Source organism: Nymphaea colorata, chromosome 12 (assembly GCF_008831285.2).
Source record: "Nymphaea colorata isolate Beijing-Zhang1983 chromosome 12, ASM883128v2, whole genome shotgun sequence".
Taxonomy (NCBI): domain Eukaryota; kingdom Viridiplantae; phylum Streptophyta; class Magnoliopsida; order Nymphaeales; family Nymphaeaceae; genus Nymphaea; species Nymphaea colorata.
The window spans coordinates 7,305,007-7,324,986 of record NC_045149.1 but is presented as its reverse complement, the minus strand read 5'-3'; the positions used below and the strand labels follow the sequence as shown (position 1 = coordinate 7,324,986).

General features: G+C 37.3%; 1 protein-coding gene across 5 annotated transcripts; it reads left to right on the top strand.

Moving 5' to 3' along the window:
- The first annotated feature begins 2,296 nt into the window (after positions 1 to 2,296).
- Positions 2,297 to 12,699, top strand: LOC116265658 (cyclin-dependent kinase F-4-like). Of its 5 annotated transcripts, none has more exons than XM_031646427.2 (20): positions 2,297 to 2,471; positions 2,969 to 3,143; positions 3,301 to 3,556; positions 3,801 to 3,910; positions 3,989 to 4,502; positions 4,589 to 4,667; positions 4,741 to 4,809; positions 4,899 to 4,988; positions 5,096 to 5,234; positions 6,693 to 6,795; positions 6,888 to 6,940; positions 7,028 to 7,094; positions 7,242 to 7,350; positions 8,671 to 8,736; positions 10,105 to 10,173; positions 10,264 to 10,324; positions 10,703 to 10,819; positions 10,920 to 10,960; positions 11,043 to 11,124; positions 12,137 to 12,699. In XM_031646427.2, the coding sequence occupies exons 5-20, from the start codon at positions 4,495 to 4,497 to the stop codon at positions 12,364 to 12,366; spliced, it is 1,383 nt and encodes a 460-aa protein (XP_031502287.1). In that variant the 5' UTR covers positions 2,297 to 2,471; positions 2,969 to 3,143; positions 3,301 to 3,556; positions 3,801 to 3,910; positions 3,989 to 4,494; the 3' UTR covers positions 12,367 to 12,699. The 5 variants fall into 5 exon arrangements, with proteins under 5 accessions (XP_031502287.1, XP_031502288.1, XP_031502286.1 ...); XM_031646428.2 differs by having other exon boundaries at positions 2,961 to 3,143; XM_031646426.2 differs by lacking the exon at positions 2,969 to 3,143 and having other exon boundaries at positions 3,995 to 4,502.
- Positions 12,700 to 19,980: the final 7,281 nt, after the last annotated feature.

Below are 19,980 nucleotides of genomic sequence, written 5' to 3'. Positions count from 1 at the left end.
AGTATGAATTAAAATTAAATGATTAAAATGTCTATTACTATTGTTTCTTTGTTTTTTTCTTATCTATCAAAATGGATTAGAAGATCCGATTAAATGGTTGGGTGATTATAAAAAACTAGAGTCGTCATTCCATTATATATATATATATATATATATATATTTTTTTTTTTTTTTTTTTTTTGAAAGCAAAATGAAAAAGACAAATTGGTTTGGCTATGAGAGCTATTCATGTCGAAGGAGCAACACCAAATTAATGAACAAAGGAACTCCTGTGCTAGGTCTAAGAATGGAAACCCTTTAGATTAAGATCGGGTTCAGCTTCTACCAAATTTGACTTGATTCAATTCCTTCTACTTGGATTCAAATCCCATTTTTTTAAAATCAAAATCAGATCCTATTAGCATAAGATATGAGAAGATGTCCTATTTGGTTCTGAAACTACATATTGAATCCAAATCTGATTAAAGACCTGTTCTTAACTAGGTGCATGCTAACACAAGTGGGTGCCGGGGCGGAGCCGGCAAGGGCCCTGCTCCCACCCCTTCTCAATTTTTTTTTACATGTGAATTTTAAAAAATTTCATTCGATTATATTTTAGTTAAAATTTTGAAACTAAATTTTATTTATCTTTATAAAAAATTTGAAAAATTATATTTCACTCGTGTTAAAATTTTAAAACTACAATTTGGTCTCTTTCATGAAAAATTCGTAACTCGATCCCTTACTTGAACAATTCATTAATCCTAAGAACTTCCTCATCTCTACTTTGCCGCATCTCGAGCTGGTGGAACAATACAATAAGTTTTGCAATTATTCATTGTGCCCACATGTTCTTGTTTTAACCGATTATGCAAGAAAAATGTACTAGGTCGAGAGACTCAATAATTGGCAAGAGGTTTCACATCGATGCTTATATTACATGCATTGTAAAACTGTTGTGTGTAATTGTATAAAGTGCTAGGCTTCTTTGCTAATTGATGACGATATGAGGTTCATTCAATAACCGCAATTTGGTGAGAAGTTGGTAGTATAAATCAACCGATTAGTCATCATCAATATAAAAATTAGATCAAACCACCTTGTTTTAAGGCTTAAATTAGGGTTTCAACATGATTTTGACTTCATGCTTTCATATCATTAAAATTAAAAAGCACAATCTGGAAAATGAACCCTTTCATTTGAGTTTTCCTACTAAATATGTCAATAAAATCACAATCCCAGCAGACAAAACTTCAATAAAATAAAACATACGTTCAATTACTTATTAAACCATAAATAACGTTTCTCAAGAGGTAAACACTAACCGAAATTGTGGAATTCTAGAATTAAAATTTTCAATTATCAAACAAAGAATTTTGATTTCTAAATTATAGGTTCATTTTGACTCAAAATTTCAAAATTATGATTCTACTTGATTCTATAATTTTAGAAGTTTTTCAGCACATATGATACAGGTTTTATTTTTAATTCGAGAACCAAAATTAGAGGCTATCAAATATTAAAAAAAATAAAACTGAATTATATCAAACATAAGCAGAGATTTGTTTATAAAAGGGTAAAATTTTAATTTTATAATTAAAATTCAAAGCAGTCAAACATCCTAAAAATCTGCTTTCATCCACCGGCAGCCCTGCGCCGTGGACTTCCAAGATTCCCCACCGATTGAAACGGAACCAGGCAGTCATTTTATCAGACGTAAATGCCCCTATCGAAAATAGTGTATGACGCCCAGCTCGGTAGTCCACCCCCGGCATTCCAACCGATGACTCGGGGCTTTATAGGAAATGAAAAATTCGGTCTAACCAACCTGCCTAACCCTGGTTGGAACCGTCGTGGCATTCTGACGTCTATTTCTTCCCGTCTTACCTGGCGCAATACGACGGGGGAATATCCAAATGGGTCGATTTTGCCCTGATTCAATACTCAAAATACCACAGGAAAAACCGAAAACGATCGCAAGCATTGAAGGGCCAAACGTTGATCGGGTCGACGTAAAGTCATCTGGACCCGATTTATTATGGATCAAATAGAGGTGTACTTGTGTGGATCTAAACCCTTCAAACTAGTAAACAAAGTTAAGGTGTTTACGTTCTATCACATGTAGATGCTGTATCAAGGCGAATTGCTGGACCTCCTCGGCCAATTGGATACGTGAGTTCGGGTCCGGATTCAGGTCCGATAAAAGGGAAGGAAAACTTGGAACGGGCGAGAGACATAGATGACATTATTATGGTTTGTAAGGACGAAAGAGGAAATAGGTGGACCGGCCTTGGGTTTCTGGCCGAGCCTGGAAGGGAAGGGAACGCGCAGGAGAAGAGGAAGGCGGAGAGGGCGTTTCATTCGAACCTTTTCAGAACGGGGGGCGTCCATCTCCGAGAGAAAGAAGAGAGAGAGAGAGAGAGAGAGAGGAGAGGGTGGTCTCTGGCCTTTGCCTTCTGCGGGCGGGGGTGTTCATGCACGAAGTTCTTGAGGTAAAATTCTCTCTCTCTCCCTCTCTCTCTGTCCCTTTCTCCCCTTTTACTTGATTGATTTTTTGGATCGATGTGTGTTCTTATATGTTGATCGCTTTTTTGGGCCCTAGAACAGGGTGTAATTTGGGTAATTACCTTCAGTTTCTCCAAAATCTATATGAATTTCCTGCTGTTGGCATCGTAGACGTTGGTGTTTTGTTCTGAATTGTACAATGGGGAATATGATTTGGAATTGCTCCAATTTGTTTAATTTAGCAGCCCGAGAATAGAGAGGGTGGGGGGAAAGGTGGTGTGATCTGGGTTCGTGGTTTTGGATGCTTTTCTTCTTACTGATTGCTTTGAGATTTGGAGCTTTCTGGGAGCTTTTGATTGGTTTCAACTTTCAAGGAAATGATGTTTGCAGTTTTGTTTGGCCGTGATTCAGGACGTAGGTTTCTTTCCTTGAATTTCTTGTAAAAATTGGTGCTGTTGATGATGACAGTCTCGTAGTCTTTTAGGTTGACGTGGTGACTTGGTTAACCCCGCGCTTCCCTTTCCTCTCTTCGAATTCGAGGATCATCTTCCAAATTGTTGTGGTCCTGTGGAAGGTTCTCGTTGAGGCTTTAATCTTGGATCTTGGGTTACGATTCTCTGGCTTTTCACGGCAATTTATTGGGTTGTACTACATATCAGGTTTATAATACTTTTTGTTTTTAACATAATTGTATGTTGCCAAGTTCATAAGTTTTTCTTTTCTGGGCTTTGTTCATTTTTGGGCCACTGTAATACTGTTAACTTTATTCTATGTTCCCGCTTCATGGCCATTTGCTTTTCCTTATGGGTTTTGCAGGTTGTTTCCTTGCCTGTTGGAAGTTTGTTTAAATTTAAGGAAGATATGGAGAAAGAGCTTTTTGGGTCAAACTGCTTACAGAATAGGCTTTTATCGTTCCACAAGGTTCTTGATTTGTGGTTTCTCATCCTTGGCGGATTTCTTCTACTTGCTTTCGTTAATTGCACTTAACAGCCATCGGGCAATTCCAAGAACACAAAGAGGACCTGATGCAACTTTGTTCTGAAGTTGGTGTTGCTTATATTCCCTTTTATAGGTAAAATAACTCTGATCTATTTATGTTTTTTTTAGCTTATATGTGCAGATACGGCTCACTATGACATATTTTGCTTGCACTTGCTCTTTTTTCTTTTTACCTAAAAGCTGTATGCTGCAACCTCTTTTGTTCAACATAAGTTGGTGGCTTTTGCATTGAACAAATTCGTTAGAGTAAAGCATCTTGATGTATTGGACTTTTATAACTTGTTTCTCTTTGTGACTTGTCTGTCATTTTGTTTCAGGGCTAAAACTTGTGAATTAGCAAATGAGGGTCTTTCTGTTTCTTTTTACCTTTGGAAAATAATGAAGCTGAATGCTGCTGCTCTCTCAGCACTTAATTACATATGATTTTGTGAGTTTGACTACTAATATCTGCTTGGTCGAGTTGATAAGTCTTCTTTGGTGACTTACTTCTCCTTTCTTGTTTTAGTGGCAGGAGGTGATTGATTGTGCTGGAGTTCACATTTGAGCAACTTTCATTGTGATACAGGATTGTACCTTATTGCTGACTTCACTTTAAGGTTCAATAGTCCTTGATTAGGTTTGAGCAATTCTCTTCCAGGTGAAGTTGTCTCATCTTTATTAGCAGTGAGGCCATGTACAAGATGCCGTACTGCACTGAACATGTTGATGTATTTTGTAGTGATCTGTGTCCTGGGCAATTCTTGTGGGGGCCTTTCACACTGAATGAGGCTCCTAATCTTGTCAGGAAAAATATGGACTTCCATAGATCTCCTGTTGCAAATCATATTTGATAAGGTGCCTTTGTTGGCCTTGTTACATTTCCTCTTTGTTGAAGAAGGAAGTTCTTTTTCGAACTTCTAGAATAAGTTTCAGCAGTTGTAAAGACATTATTTAGCGTAGAGCAAAACTTATTGAATAAGATTGAGGCGGACATCTACAAGCCTGCATCTGTAACACTTGATACTGACCAGGATGGACAAGTAAGTGACGGATTTCATGTGTTTGCATTGCTGAATGAACTAATGGTATGAAATTACTGATTACCTGCATGGAGATGGCCGTGCAGGTACACACTTATCAAGGAAGTAGGGGATGGAACTTTTGGAACTGTCTGGAGGGCTATTCATCGTCAAACAGGCGAACTTGTATGCCTTTATGTTGGTACTGTTGCATAAAACCACCTTGACTGCTTGCTTAATTGGACATTTGTATTGACAGGTGGCGGTGAAGAAGATGAAAAGAAAATATTACTCCTGGGAGGAATGCATGAATCTTAGAGAAGTTAAGGTAATGGACGTCTTTTGCATTGTCTTTAGTTAATCTTTGTCGCTCATTTTTAGTTTCTGAAGCTTTTTCTTCCTTCTGGCCATTGATAGTCCCTGAGAAAGATGAATCATCCTAATATTGTGAAGCTTAAGGAGGTGATCAGAGAGAATGCTATCCTGTATTTTGTGTTTGAATACATGGTACGTGTGTCTAACTGTATTGCTCTGTCTGGTACATTCAGCTTTTTTCATGATACTCAGGAGTGAGTATTACAAATCATGTTCTGATCTAGTTTGTTTATTCTCAGGAGTGTAACCTGTATCAGTTCATGCAAGACAGAGCTAAGCTGTTTTCAGAGACTGAAGTACGGACTTGGTGCTTCCAAGTATTCCAGGCTCTTGCCTACATGCATCAACATGGGTACTTTCACCGAGACCTCAAGCCAGGTGAGTTTTCACATGCACTGGTTTAAGTTTAAGGGGAGTTGGTTTCTTTGTTATTTAATACTTGAGTTCAAACTAAGTCAACACTTTTAGATTTGTGATGTGTTATTTATAGTAGTAATCAAGCATTGCAAAAATATGATCCTATTTCAAGTCTGGGAAGAGGTGGCTTAGAAAATGTTCTTCTTGAATTCTGATTTACAATGGGTAATGTTGACGATATTTTAGAATGTGGCATATTTGTGAGAGGTCACCTCAACTCATTTTATGAGATAAGCCACCAAAGGTAAGGCTCGTATGATACGTGCTGATCATGCCCACATTATTCAGAAAACAATTTCGTTATTTTAGTATATAATTCTCTTAATTTTGATTTTCTTAGTTTTCAGAACCTTCCTGATGAACTCCATTAGTGGATATTATGAAAATGTATGACTTCTTTTTTTATTTCTTGTGCATTTTATTTTATTTTATGGGCATTTGCTTGAAACATCCTGCCCAATAGAACAACTTTTTAGGTAAAATTCTTAAGCAAAACATTTCTGTGATATTTGTGGCTATCTTTACAACTCTAGCTGCATTTCATAATTTTTAGGTTTTATCTGGATGCTGTATAGTAAAAAATAAAAGTGGTTAAGCACCAGCCTGCATCATAAATGCCTAAGCTGGGAACACTAAGCAACACACAGTATTTCTTCACCTCTACCTCGCTCCTTCTTTCATTCCTCCTGCTCTTGTTGTTGCCTTTTTCTCTCTCTCTTTGCTTTGTCCTGATTAGTTCTGCCTAAGAGTCATTTAGGCTCTGAGCTTGGGCCTTGTGCGGGGTCTATTGCCTACTGGCTAGTCTTTATCTATATGGTCTGGACAGGGAAATTGGGAAGGTCCCTTGTAGCACCAGTTGTGTTAGATTCCAGTCATTAACCTCAACCTTTATTTTATTGCTAATTGTTGATTGTTTTGACAGTCATGGAAGTGAGCATCCCTAGGAATCATCTTGTTATGCAGTCATAGTGCGTTATAGAGTAAAATGCTACGTGCACTAGGGTACACTCTTTCTGAGTGGTGGCACTGGGTGGGCCTGTTAGTGCAGAAGAATTTGCAATCGTGATCAATAATTTTTGTGTTCTAGGTTCCCAAGGGCCCTTTTGGAACTTGTTTGTTGTTCACATTTCTAGGTGATATCTAGATGCTGCCCAATATTAGATGCTAAGATAGAAGCAGAAGTAGCATCCAAGTTTAATAGTGCTTACATTGTTTGGAATATAATCATAATATCCTATAGATAACAGAAATCTAAGGACAGCCCTAAAAATGATGTATGTGTTCCTGGTTTATGGTCAACATGGTATGGAATCACGGACAGCATGTGTGTTTGGGGTTTTATTTCTGGGGAAAAAATAAGTTTGCATGGTTCATGTATGGTGTTTCATGACTAACGAGACTACGTTTTCTTTCTTTCAGAGAATCTTTTGGTTACAAAAGATACAATCAAGATTGCTGACTTTGGTCTTGCACGTGAAGTTCTCTCCCAGCCACCTTATACCGAATATGTTTCAACTCGATGGTAAGTTCGTCTGTTTTTCACATATGGTGCTGCTATCATGTCTTCAGATTTTCAGTCCTCCTCGCCCCCTTTACCAGCTAGTTATTGTTCAGGTATAGAGCCCCAGAAGTTCTTCTCCAATCACCTGTATATGACTCTGCAGTCGGTAAGTGTGCCCCCTGAGCAAATAAACAAATTTTCTTTCAGACTTCATAAGAGCAATATTCAGTATATGGCTATTTCTGTTTGACAGATATGTGGGCAATGGGAGCAATTATGGCAGAGTTGTTTACCCTTAGTCCTCTCTTTCCTGGTTCAAGGTAGCTTCTTAAAAGCTAATTAACAAGTAGCCATACTTTTTAATAATGTCTCCATCGCTTCTGCCCAGCAGATTTTGACAATGAGCTTCTGGTTCTTGTGTTGTGCCCATTTCATTGCTAATCTTTGATTTGGATAACTTTTTGCAGTGAAGCAGATCAAATATATAAAATATGCAGTGTGATAGGTACTCCTAATCAGAGAACCTGGGCTGATGGGTTGCACTTGGCCAATTCAATGAACTATGAATTTCCACAGGTGAGGCTTAGCTCTGAAGCAGTATGGCTGGGAAATACATGTTAAAGAAGATGTAAAGCATTTTGTATTGTTGTGCCTCTCACCTAAATGCAATATGAATTGCATGTAAAGAGGTTTTGCTCCAAATGATACTTAAGTTATCCATTATTTTCTACAGTTACTTTATTTTTCAGATGATATTATGAACATTGGAGAAACCAAATTGCTGAATAAGAAAAGTGCTAGTTGGAGAAACATTAAAAGATATAAAGAAGCTTGTGAAACAAACCATCTGAAAAGTATACATGCATATTTACAGCCTGTTTGGTTGGAGGGAAATAAGTGGAAAGGGAAGGAAAATTAAGAGGGAAGGGTGTTTGGATGGGCGGGAAGAGATGAGGGAAAGGAAAGTTTGATAAAAGGTGTGGTTGGTTAGGAGGGAACGAAAAGGAAGGGGAGGGAAAGGAAAACTCTCTTTGTTTTCAATCCCTCAAAAAATGGAGAGATTTGCATTGAGAGAAGGGGATTCTCTCCGAAAGACCCATATGCGTAACTTGCCATTTCCCTCTCTCTCCCTCTCCTTCACTCCCTTACTCCCTCTCTCCTTCTGTCTCTCCCTCTGTCTCCCTCCCTCTCTTGTTTGTCTGGTTCCCTTGATGGGGGCATGGCTGCTGTCTTGACGGAGGCACTGTTGCTGCCGATAAAAAATTTTGAATTTTGAATTATGCAAATATAACTAACTTTTAGTGATGGTTTATTTAATAAGTTTCTGCATATCTTTTAATGTTTCTCCAGATAGTAATTTCTTGTTCAGCAATGTGGTTTCTTCAATGTTAATAATATTATGCAAAAAACGAAATATCTGTAGATAATAATGGGTACCTTAAGTATCATTTGGAGCAAAACTTCTGAACTACATGCAAGTCATATTGCATTTAGGTGAGAGGCACAACAAGACAAAATGCTTTATATTTTTTTTAACATTTATGTTACAAGATGAGACCATGTAATGTTGAAGAAAACCTTAATAAACTGGACTACATGTGTAGCACATAAATGACCAGCTAAAATGCACACCATCATAACTCAGAGAATAGGACAAAATACAAGATCCCATGCTCGTTTTTTATTTCCCTTTACATGATAACACTGAAGAGAATGCAGGAACATAAGAAATTCCCATGATTGCTGTCCTAACTCCTAAGTATTCAATTATGGTCTGCATTCATGGTCCCTCATGGAATTATTAAAAATTTAAAACTTTGTCTTTGTTTAATGCCCCGAGTAGTTTAAATTTTTACTTCTACTGTGTTTACTTATTCATCCTTCTGCCTGGTGCAGTTTGTCGCTGCTGATCTTGCAACGCTGATTCCCTCAGTGAGCAAGGATGCTATTAATTTGATATCTGTAAGTTGCGTCTACAAGTGCATTAATTCTCTCCTTTTGAATTCTTATGGTGCATTAACGTCCACCCTTTCATGGCAACTTAGATTGGATTTCAGAAATTTATGTTGTTTCTGCTTCTAGAGATCTATTTATCAGGTTGTATGTTATGTTAGGTTCAAGATTACCTTCGCCTATAAGGTAGAGTGGCTAAAGCTGGTTGTTGGGAATGTGGTTTCTGATTTTCAACTTGTCTGGTGAATTCTAAAAGGTTGGCAGTGGATGGGATGGGGATGCCTTTGTATTTCCATATTGTACCATGAGATTTCCTCATCTTACTGTTTTGTTGCACTAGATTCTTAGTTTGTGTGAGAGTTCATTTCCAATGATAAGTTGATTCATAAGCATTACACTTATTTATGGATTTTAGTTGATGCCAGCAGTTTTGGATAAAGCATTATATGCTGATGGTTTACAGCTACTACATCTGGACTAGAGAGTTAGATATGTGAATTTTTAAGTATGATAATGATTGTTTGAATAGTTGGATATGCCTGGGGATTCTATATCCATATTTACTTAATGACTGAAACATAAAGCCACATCATGTAGACAGTGGAGTTTTCTTATATCATGGTCTGTTTTCCTTGGTTAATCGCATTCTGTCCTCCCCATGGCCATCTTTATGCTAATTCTTGTGAGTTGTAAGAACGCTAGGATTATTTTGTTAAGAAATATGTTGTACTTCATGGAAAGGACTCTGTTGCACTCTCTGTTCTCTAAGTTCATTGGTGGTCGCATGCCAGGAGCAGAAGGGTGAGGGAATGGCCTTTTGGGTGTTACACCCTGGGCGAGTAACAGAATCTGTTAGCTGGTTGTGGATCTCCCTACCCATGTCCCCTCGAGAAAAAAGTCATTGGTGGTCATTAGGCATGTAACATTTCAGTCTTAGCTTGATTAGAACACTTGCAAGCCTGTATCATATGTGGACTATTCATATCCAAGATTTCATATAGAATTTGGTTGTGCTGGGATTTGGTTTGGCTTGAGTTCAGGTTTCAATGTCAAACTACATGTCCTTCAGTTCGACTACTCAGATAAATCCCAGTTCATTGGCGTCCTTCATCATCATGAAGTAAACCATAGAACAGATTCGTATTCTGTGTCGCTGTTGTAATGCTAATTCACAGGTTATGGTTGCATGAGCCTCTTCTTTTTACCTTTTTTTATTCCCTTAAGAAACTTCTGTGATGATTGTTCCTGTTGTTCCTTCCTGTTCATCCATTGTAGGATTTTGTGACATGCATTTCAAGAGAAGGTTGAAGCATTAATGCATATTGGATGCACATTATCTTTTGGCCTATGGTTATAACCATTTAGTGATTTTGTCAGTTGCTTTGTTCATGGAACCCAAGAAAGAGACCAACAGCAGCAGAGGTCCTTCAGCATTCCTTTTTTCAGGTTTCTCTTCCTTTCTTTTTCTCATACTATTTTAGTGATTGTTTACAAGTGAACTTCATTTTAAGATGTTTACTACTGACAATTTATCAGTCATGCTTCTACATTCCTCCTTCACTTCGAGCAAAGGCACTGACACCGAAACAGCCTCCAGGTTGGTCAATGTTTGACTTCTCTTGTTTTAATAATGTTATCTTGACCATGAGGAAAAATGGGATTTAATACATCTTTTGGATCTAATAAATATCTTGTGTGAAAATGGAGATATTCAGTATCTCAAATCGTTTCTCTTATTTCATACCTGTATCTTCGTTTCTGGGAAGAATGTCATCACCATTGTAAGTAAGAAACTAAAAGTTTCAAAAGGGAAAGAAAAGAAGAAAATTTTGGAAACAAGGAAATGCAGAAATAATAGAAAGTATTAAGAATTTGAAGAACAGGAACCTTCATTTTCTGGTATGTGTATAATGGGTGCATGCTTCTGCCTTGTCTTCTTAACTGGTGACTTCTCAATTCTTGAATGGTGCTTTAGTTGGGATGAGAGGTTCCTTGGAGCACAAGAGTTTTGCAAGGGTTGTTGAGAATCTGCCTAACGCGAAGCCTGTGACCAACTTTTCTACTTCAAGGATATGCGGCTCATTGAATGCTGGTAATTCTCATTAGAAGTCCGTATATTTTATCGTTTATACTTTATTGTTAGCCTCGATGGTCGGGGATGTTTCCACAATAATATCTTCTGTTGTTTGTAGGTCCTCTAGGTGTGCAGAGAAGGGCAGAGTTCGATGACCAGGTGAGATTTTGGTTCTTTGACATTGGCATTTCCAAATTGTGGTGCATAAGGTTGCCTGTTACTCATCATCTATTCTTTGCAGGATAATAAAGTTGAGAAAGCCAATAAATCTGCACCAAGACAGCCAAGATACCGGCCACCAATGAGAAATAGCCCTTCCAAAGGTACGACTTTCTATTTGATCTTGCAGTTAAATGTCTTCCTGTGTTCCTGCTGCAAATTATGTGGCTTCTTGATGGTGTTCATTAGTGTAAATTTTGGGCAGTCATGTGTCCTGTGTTCGATGGAGTAACAAAAATTTTGAGTTCATTTTACAATTGCTAACTGGTCCAGTTATCTTTCACCTCTACTTGTCTCTGTTACGAGGGAAAAAATTGGAGTCTTTAGATAAAGTAATCCGTATCACTTCCTAGTGAATGAGGATGAACTTTGTGCATTCTGTACTTGAGCATGGCAAAACTTAGGATTCTTGTTTCAAGGTTCACATTTGGAATAGCTGATTGGTGTGGTGTATTTGGAATTTTGGAATGATGCACAATGTGATTTGATCATGAAAAAATCTGTATTCTTTGGTTTGTGATATATCTGTGAAACATTTGTGCTATTGTCCATGCGAGAAATGCAAGCTCATTGTCCAGTTTTTATCGACAAATGTGTTTACAGACTCCACATTGCATTTTCATTCGTGTGTAGAATATCTACCATGCTCATTTCTTTGTGTTTACTGTCAGTTCTTCTTTGACATTTTGGAATCTAGTGGAAGATTTGCTCAGCTGTTCTCCCACATGTTCCTCGTTAACCTGTTTTTTTCCTCTTGGACTTTTGGCATCAGTATGTGGAGAGACTTTTCTCTTTGGTGGAAATTACTGATTAGTCGACTTTTCAGTGCTTTGTGGTCGTACCTGTGTGTGTTGTGATGTGAGCATGGCAGGAAAAAATAACTATTTTACTAGGAGAACAAGAAAAATATTGAAGGGTTTTAGTTATTATAAATATTAGGGATCAGTCGACGAACAGGTGATATTATAGCTAGGCGTGGCAGGTGAGGTATCTGCGTCTTGAAATCGATTTATTTGGCTCTGAGTTGCTAGTGAGACCGTAGTATATGGGTTAAGTAAGAAATGTACATATTTTTCTTGAAGTATTGCCATTTCTCATCAGATTTTTGTGTTCCAGTTGCAGCCTACGTTAGCCTGCATGAAAGTGCGAGAGGTGTTTCTGATGCAGTGTCCAACGGGCTAAACAGGCCAAGCCAATTGGCGTTTGCCTCTGATGGACATCAGAGAAGCTTAATCAGGCCTGCGTTGAAGGCTGGAGGATGGCACAGCCGGCCCGATTTGTTCGGACAGTCTCAAGGAATGCCTGCGCATGTTGGTAGGACCTATCCCAGGAAGGTTGCAGGTTGATGATACAATGAGACCGATGTCGTTTCGATGGCCAGAAGTGAGCCCTTCATTGGACGACTCGTGTATGCGTAGTTATATTGTGTGCTGCCGCTCTCAGAGAGGCTAACTCATTTCTCGTGCTGAAGTTTGTTTTGCCTTTTGGCAATAAGCGTTGTTGGACGGTTGATCTGTTTTGGTTTTTTCTGTTTTTGGCGTTGCAGAAGTTTGTTCTGAGGATGATGAGGCCAGTGGATGTATGTTTAAGCTTGTAGGGTTGGCTTGGATTTCTTTCTCCCGAATGGTTGTGGGTTGGACCTTTTAGAGAAATTGAAAACTGGCAAAATGAATATTTTAGTGGTGTGTAAACTGAATCCCGACTTTTAACTATTGCTTATAACTCGCAGTTGTAGTGGAAAAGAAACAAAGACTGCTATTGAAGAGTCCTAGGAGCTAGGATTTTGTTTGATCTTAGCTAGTCTACTAAGAAAACAGAAGAATATCACATTCTTCGTTGTCATCTAATAGTACGCAGTTCCAGCCTAGCTAATATTGCTGACCCTTTTAACTGCTGAATGTTTACCAATTCCTCTGGTGCATTAACAGCTATTGCCTTCATGAACACATTAGTACAGTTTCTAGCTGGAGTTGTATGGTGTATTACAGCCCCAAGTGTATTTATGGTTCTACTTTCTGTCAGTTGTATGTCATTACATAGTACAGTGCACTTGTAAAGCAACTGACGACCCTTTGCCGCAACATACATTAATATCAATTCGTAAGGCTCAGAATGAGGTTTACACTAGTGGTGCTGGCAGCATAGTTGGTTGGGCAGGCAGGCGTGTAGAAGGTACATGATTTGTTTGATTTTTGTGGGTATTATTTTTCTATATCATAAAAGGTGGGATTGTGAAAGTTGAAGAGTGTATTGTATTTTTTTCAAATTTTAACGCAGCTCATGACCTTGAAGGCAGGGGGAACGTGGGGCTTTCTGGTTTTCTTAGAGTAGATTGTTAGCAGCCAGTCATATTTTGCTGATTGGTTACCAAAATGTATATAGGTCACTACCTTTGCTGATAGTGCGTTCCACATGTCATTAGTTAACTGGATTTTGCCTCGTATGTTCATGATCAGACATGCAGATAAAATTATATATAACTGCACATGCAGTCAAGTTGGATACTGATGGACTGGACATGTGCATGTGCAGGATTTACCAGTAATTATTGGAGTACAAATTCAAATCCATACTCGAATAGGAAGCTGCATATGAGATCTGGATCTGATCAGCACAGAAATGCTTTCTTTATAACATCTGACTGAAGGGATCCAGGTCCAAGTTTGTAACGAGTAAAACCCGTGGTTAACATTTTCAAGATGACCCCTTTTAACTTTCAAGAGTTGCTCTTGATCTTCGGGATAATTCCAAGGCAGAGAGTAGCCGTTAAAAACTTTGCAGGCGACCGCACTACCTTCTGTAAAATTAGCAGAAACATGCTCATGCCTGTGTATTTTATGTTTAGTTATTTGAATTGATGTATGTATGACACAAATTGCATCGTTAAATGGAAATATTTCAGAATTGGAGTTTATTTTCTTAGTTCAACAAATCTTTGCACCTCAAGATAAATCATAGCCATAAATATCGATAATGCGTTTTAAACAGCGTGGCTTTTTCTGAGGAAAATTTTGGTAAATTTTAAAACAATTAAAAAAATCTTAAAAGTAAAATGGGAAAGTTAAATTGTGGTAGTAGAAAATGTAAAAGAACGTGAAAAACACAAAATAATAGGAAAAAAATAAAAAATACAAAAATTCGTGAAAAACACAAAAAACGTGAAAAAAACGTCCAAAATGAAAACAACGCACATAAAACATGTTTTTTTTTTATTTTGGCTTTTTTTCAGTAAAACATCTTTTTGATTTTTTTTTGGTGCCTTATTTTTTTATACTTTAACATTTTTTTTTTAAGAACATGTTCTTTGTGACTGAAATAAATTATTCATCTTCGCTACTCCCAACCTTCATCCAAGGTCCCTGGACTGAGGCTACTTGAGATGAAGACAAATTAGTTTTCAATAACTATGATGTGTTGCAGAGAGTTATATAATCCAAATGCTCTAATGAGAGCCAAAGCCCTTTCCTTCTTCAAGATCCAGAGTTGCATCGGTGTCAAAGGGATGCGCCTGCGCTGCATGTTAACTGGCGCAACATTGTCTCCCCATTTGCAGCACAAGGGGAAATCCCCTGGCTTGAACCATCAACCTGCCTAAGGTATGGTGCATGTTGGTAGACTGACTTGGAGACCCAGATAAACCGAACAATCATAATGAGCTACTTAAATTCTGGACAGCGGGCAACATATAACATTCATGAAGAATGGCCGGAAGCATTGTATATGAAACACACAACTCACCCATAATGGGTTCCTTAAATTCATGGAAGAATGAAGACATGCATGAAGCACACATTGAAAGCAAACAGTCTCTTCTGGCAATTCTTTATTTCAGAAATCCAACTAGTGGGGTTACAACCATTGCAGCCAACTACTAAAGGAAATCTACATTTATTAGTCGAAAAAGCGAACTATTAATTACAGTTAACATAACATGATATCGAAGTAATTAATACTGGAAAAGTAGAGCCTTAGCTAGCAGTGACAAGTACAGAGAGAGAGAGTTAAAGTATGGAGCAGATAATGTTAACTGTGACCACTGCTGCTTATTTACTAAAGCTTTTAAGAGACGATAATTGTGAAGGCAGCAAGTTGGTAGCGGTCGTATCAAATCAACAGTAGTGGAGATTGCATCTCAATGTTTCGATGAAGGAAAATAATGACACACAACTACACATTCATAGCTAGAATACTAATTTAGTGTGTGAATGTGAGCATTTTCTTCTGGAATTTGAAAATTAAATGTCTTAGTTTAACAGCTGTTATATTTAAGGGTTTGCTGTAAACTTAGAAGCAACAGCTAAGGATGAAATCGAAGTAACACCAATAATATCATAGAGCGACTTCACCAACTTCTATGACGATGGACACATCATGCAATTCGGAAAGTTTCGTGTAGGAGTAGTATGTTGTCGTAATCAGAACTCAAGGAACTTTCTTATTGTTTAATTATCAAAAGGATTGAACATTTCTTGTCTGGCAGTTAGCAAGTCGCTCTCAGGTAGTTGTAGGAATGAAAATTAATCATTAACCCCATTCATGTGATTGCTATACTTATCTTTGCTTAACCAAAGATTCAAGACTAAGGATGGAATTGCTTGATTCAGACGACCTGGGCTTCAACAATGCTCGAACTAACTAAATTCTGATAGGACAACGTTCAAGTTCAATTCCAGCTGCCCATTAGTTAGTCATTTTTCCACAATAAGTTCAAAATTTGGGTGAGCAAGAGGAGTATTTCATCATATCGCCCAATAAAAGGGGCAAAGCCCTATCTTTTCCTCATCTCCCACTCAGTTTGAAAGTTTAACTCGACATTTCTATCTTGAAGCTCGGTATTCAGTTAATTAACCTTCCCTCATCCCCCCAAAATCCAAATAGCTAGACCTTGTTAACTAGTAAATGTAAAAAAAAAATTCTAATAGATGATAAATGCCACAAAAATTTCTAAGATTGAACTTATTTGCTTGCAAACACATCCTAGCTTTTAGATAATTTACAAAAATTGAAGGAAAAGAAGGTACAAAAAGTCCTTGAGGGGTTGGTGCAACAGATGGTGTAGGGCTGGTAAGCAGCTAATTTCCGTTTCGAATTTCAGAGGCATAAACTCTCCGTTTTTTACAAAACGGAGTCCACCAACATGCAATTTGAAGTGTGGCAAGAGTGATACCCTGAGGTATTGAAAAAAATCCCTATACTTTAGAGAAACAAAGGGTTGGATAGGAACTTTGGTCAGCTAAAGAGTGGGTCTTCCCCCATCATCTGAAAAAGGTTACTGGAAAAAAAAAAAGAAAAAAAAAAGAAAACTAGAGAACTGGTGATGGTTAATATATATTGCTTTGGACTGTATTTAGTAGTATGATAAATCATAATAAAGCGTCAAATAACTTGTGGGTCTAAAAGCTACTTTACTTTGGCGGCTCGAGCTTGTGTGGAGCATAGCTAGGTTTGGCCCCTCAGTTGGTAGGCGGCTACTAGGGATGTCAACCTGCTTCAAAAGGGTCGGATATACAAAATTGTTGACATTCAATTAAGAAATCTGATAGGATTTGGATTTGGGGAATGAAATCAGACCAGATTTTGGATTTAATTTAGATTAAGATTCAGTTTTGAACAAATATCTGATCGCTTAGCATCAATATGGCTACTTGAATTTTCCTATATCTGATCCATACATTTTGAAAGTCAGTTTTCTAACATATCTTCATGCAGTTCACATTGTAAATTTGAAAGTAGAATTCAGATTAGGATTAGATTCAGAATGTGAGTTTAAGAGTTAGATTTAGATACGGTATAAAACATTCACATTAGAACTTGAATTGGAATCCGAAAAATGTGAACATGTGATAAATTAATGGATAGGGTGATGGGTACACTTAATTCGAATCCAATCCCTTGATATCCCTATCATGCATCTGTGCAGCCTAGTTTGGAAGCATCCATGCTCTCATCCGTCAACATCCAAACAGCTCTCTCTTTCACTCTCACATGCATTTTCACCCATGCTAAGACATTTTTCCAGTAAGAAAAAAGTTATGGTTATACAATGTTTTCATAGATCAATCATTGTCCTTCTTAGATTTTCTATATACAATGGCATTTTGATAAGTAAATACGTTTACATATCCAAGATTTTTTTTTTTTGGAAAAGCTTATATCAAATGATTAACCTCTTTTAACGTCCTCTTCTTAAGCTAAGTAAAAGAAACTAGACTAAAATTTGATAATCTGATGATTTTAATAGCAAATAAGACGGTGATATTTCCCAAGTTTTTATTAAAATCAAGCAGCACAATATGAAGATAAATACATTGACAAAAGTAACTAGACATTTTATAAACTACAAAAAGAGTATTTTGTGTCATAGTAAAGAAATTAAACCTAATTACATAATACAAAAAAAAAGAGAGAGGCTTTAAATTAGAACTTTTTATGAAAAGCAGCCTTAAATAATGAATTGAATGACCAGCATTTGCTTCTTTCATGGGAAAAAGTTAGTGGCACTGAACTCTTTCCTTTTTCCTCTACTTTCATTCATTGAAGCTCAGATACTTGTCTTTTCACAGACAAACATGAACAATAAACTCAGATATAAAGGAAAGTAAGGGGACAGTTATGAAAAATGAGGAGAGACACTCTGGGATGCCATTAAATGCAATTTTTTCCATTAAAGCCTAAATTACAGAGGGGCACTTGCCCACCCCGAACTAAATGTGACTATGCCAGAGTTGCACATGCCGGTAGGCCGGATCCATTTTCCGACGAGTTTTCTAACCCCAAACTAAATGTAGCTATGCCAGAGTTGCGCACGCCGGTAGGCCGGATCCATTTTCCGGCGAGTTTTCTAAGAAATTTTCAAAGGGCTAACTACTACTTCATTGACTTGCTTGGACAATTACATTGGTCTAAAGCTAAAATCAAGTATAGAACTTGAGGCTCCATGGAAGCATTTAGGGGCCGTTGGGTAGCTGGAACACCATCTGTGATACATCATAAATCTACTTTAAAGATTGGAGCAGATTTATGAAGCACTAATTGGAGCAGATTTATGAAGCACTAAAACTAGATGTCTATGATTTTGCTCCATTCTTTAGCATGAATTCATAAAACACTCACAAAATGTTTCACTTACGAAGCGACCTTTTAGAGACTGAAGGCACAAGCTTCTCCAGTTGGCTGAGGACCAATAAATTGACAGACTGGAGCACTTTGCCTATTGTGTAGCTAACATAGGAATGCAAGTTCCCACGTTTTACCAAAAAGGGTATTTTTATAATTAATATACATGAGTTTTTTTTGAATTCCATTTTTGTCCTTATAGAGTAGAGGTTTTTCATTTAACTAATAAGGGTATTTTTATTATTTTTAATCCATGGTCACTTGTTAAGGGTTATAACCTATAACCTGCTCGATTGAAAAAAAGGAGTGGGTTGTGTGCACTGCCGCTCCGTGCATGCAACACATATACTTTCAAAGAAAAAGGAAACATTTTTGAACTTATTGATAAAAGAAATCTTTTTGAGTTATTTCACCTTTTTAGGTTTCTTTTTTGTCGTTACAAAAAGTTTTCTTTTTTTACTAATTAAGGACATTTTTGACATTAACTATACTGACACGAAAAATTTCATGAGCGCACATGAGCAGCTTCATGAAAGAGCCCTGCTGATGGCAATTTTGCTTTCCTTTTCTTGTGAAACAGCAGAAAGCCAGTGGGATCGTTTAATTCTGCTGCTTCACAATTTGGGGCTGAGAAAGCTTAATGTCACGAGTCCTTTCCTCGACGATGAGAAAAGCTGTCGTGCTTTTGGCCAAACCAAATTTCTCATGTTTGTTTGAAAGTAAACTTTTATAGTGGTTTTCCATTATTCTAATCTTATGTCGAAGGATTATGTAATTTATGGGTTGCAAATTCTTTAACGCATTAAAAGGGAAAACAGGGCACTTTCATTTTTCAAAGAAAGAAAGGTTAAAAAGATAAACACTCATTGAAAAGGAGAAATTTGCACTATTAACAAGGTTGATAGCTTTTGGGGGCCCATGGTCTATGTATTCAACTTTAAACCTCTTTCTAAATGTAGTTAGAAATTGATGGAATGGGCCAGAATGCCTACTTAGAGAATTAGTTCATTCAGGGTTTCAACTGAATCGATTGCGAAGGCAAAAAAATATTATTGCATACATTTATCTAAAATAAAATGAAAAAATATACAAAAACAATTAAACGATATATACACAAAGCTCCTTCTAACTAGAACTTAGGTTGCCTATCTGATACCACCAGGGGCCCAAAACCCTTTCCAACTAGAACTTAAATTTTATGTAAGCCCAACAAAAGGTTTCATTCATATCATCCATGGCTTCACTTGATCTTGGCCAAAAGGCCGAGAAATTAATGGCTCCATATTGAAGAAACATTTATTTCAAAATGGGGTTGAGGAGAACTGGAATTTTACGATCTGAAAACAATTAATGTACAGCTTTGTGATGTATAATAGAAGGATCTTAATCTTTAGATGTTTACAGCAATCAAATTCCTTTAAATTTATCTTCGCCTTTTACAAGGAAATGTTTACTGGTATCTTCTTTAGATCCGGATTCACATAAAAGCTCCACAAAAGTGGGTAACCTTCAGATATCCCCAACTTCTTTTCAACATGCTTCAACTAACGAATAAGAGATGGCAGCACTTCATTGAAAAGTTGCTTTTCTTTTCAAAAGCTTCTTTTAACACGCATATCTCCCAGCTTTGATAACAACTGACCTTTGCGGTTCCCTTGCCAACACGTAACAGAGAGAGAGATGTTAGAATTGGCAGAAACCAATAAATACACACTGAATTTTTCATCAAGTCATTGGGATGGGTGTGAAGAAGACAATGCTCATGTAATAATGGAATTCCAGCAAGACCAAGGGGCACCCATTGGTTGAAGAATGGAAGTTAGTCAACATTAATGACTCCCATC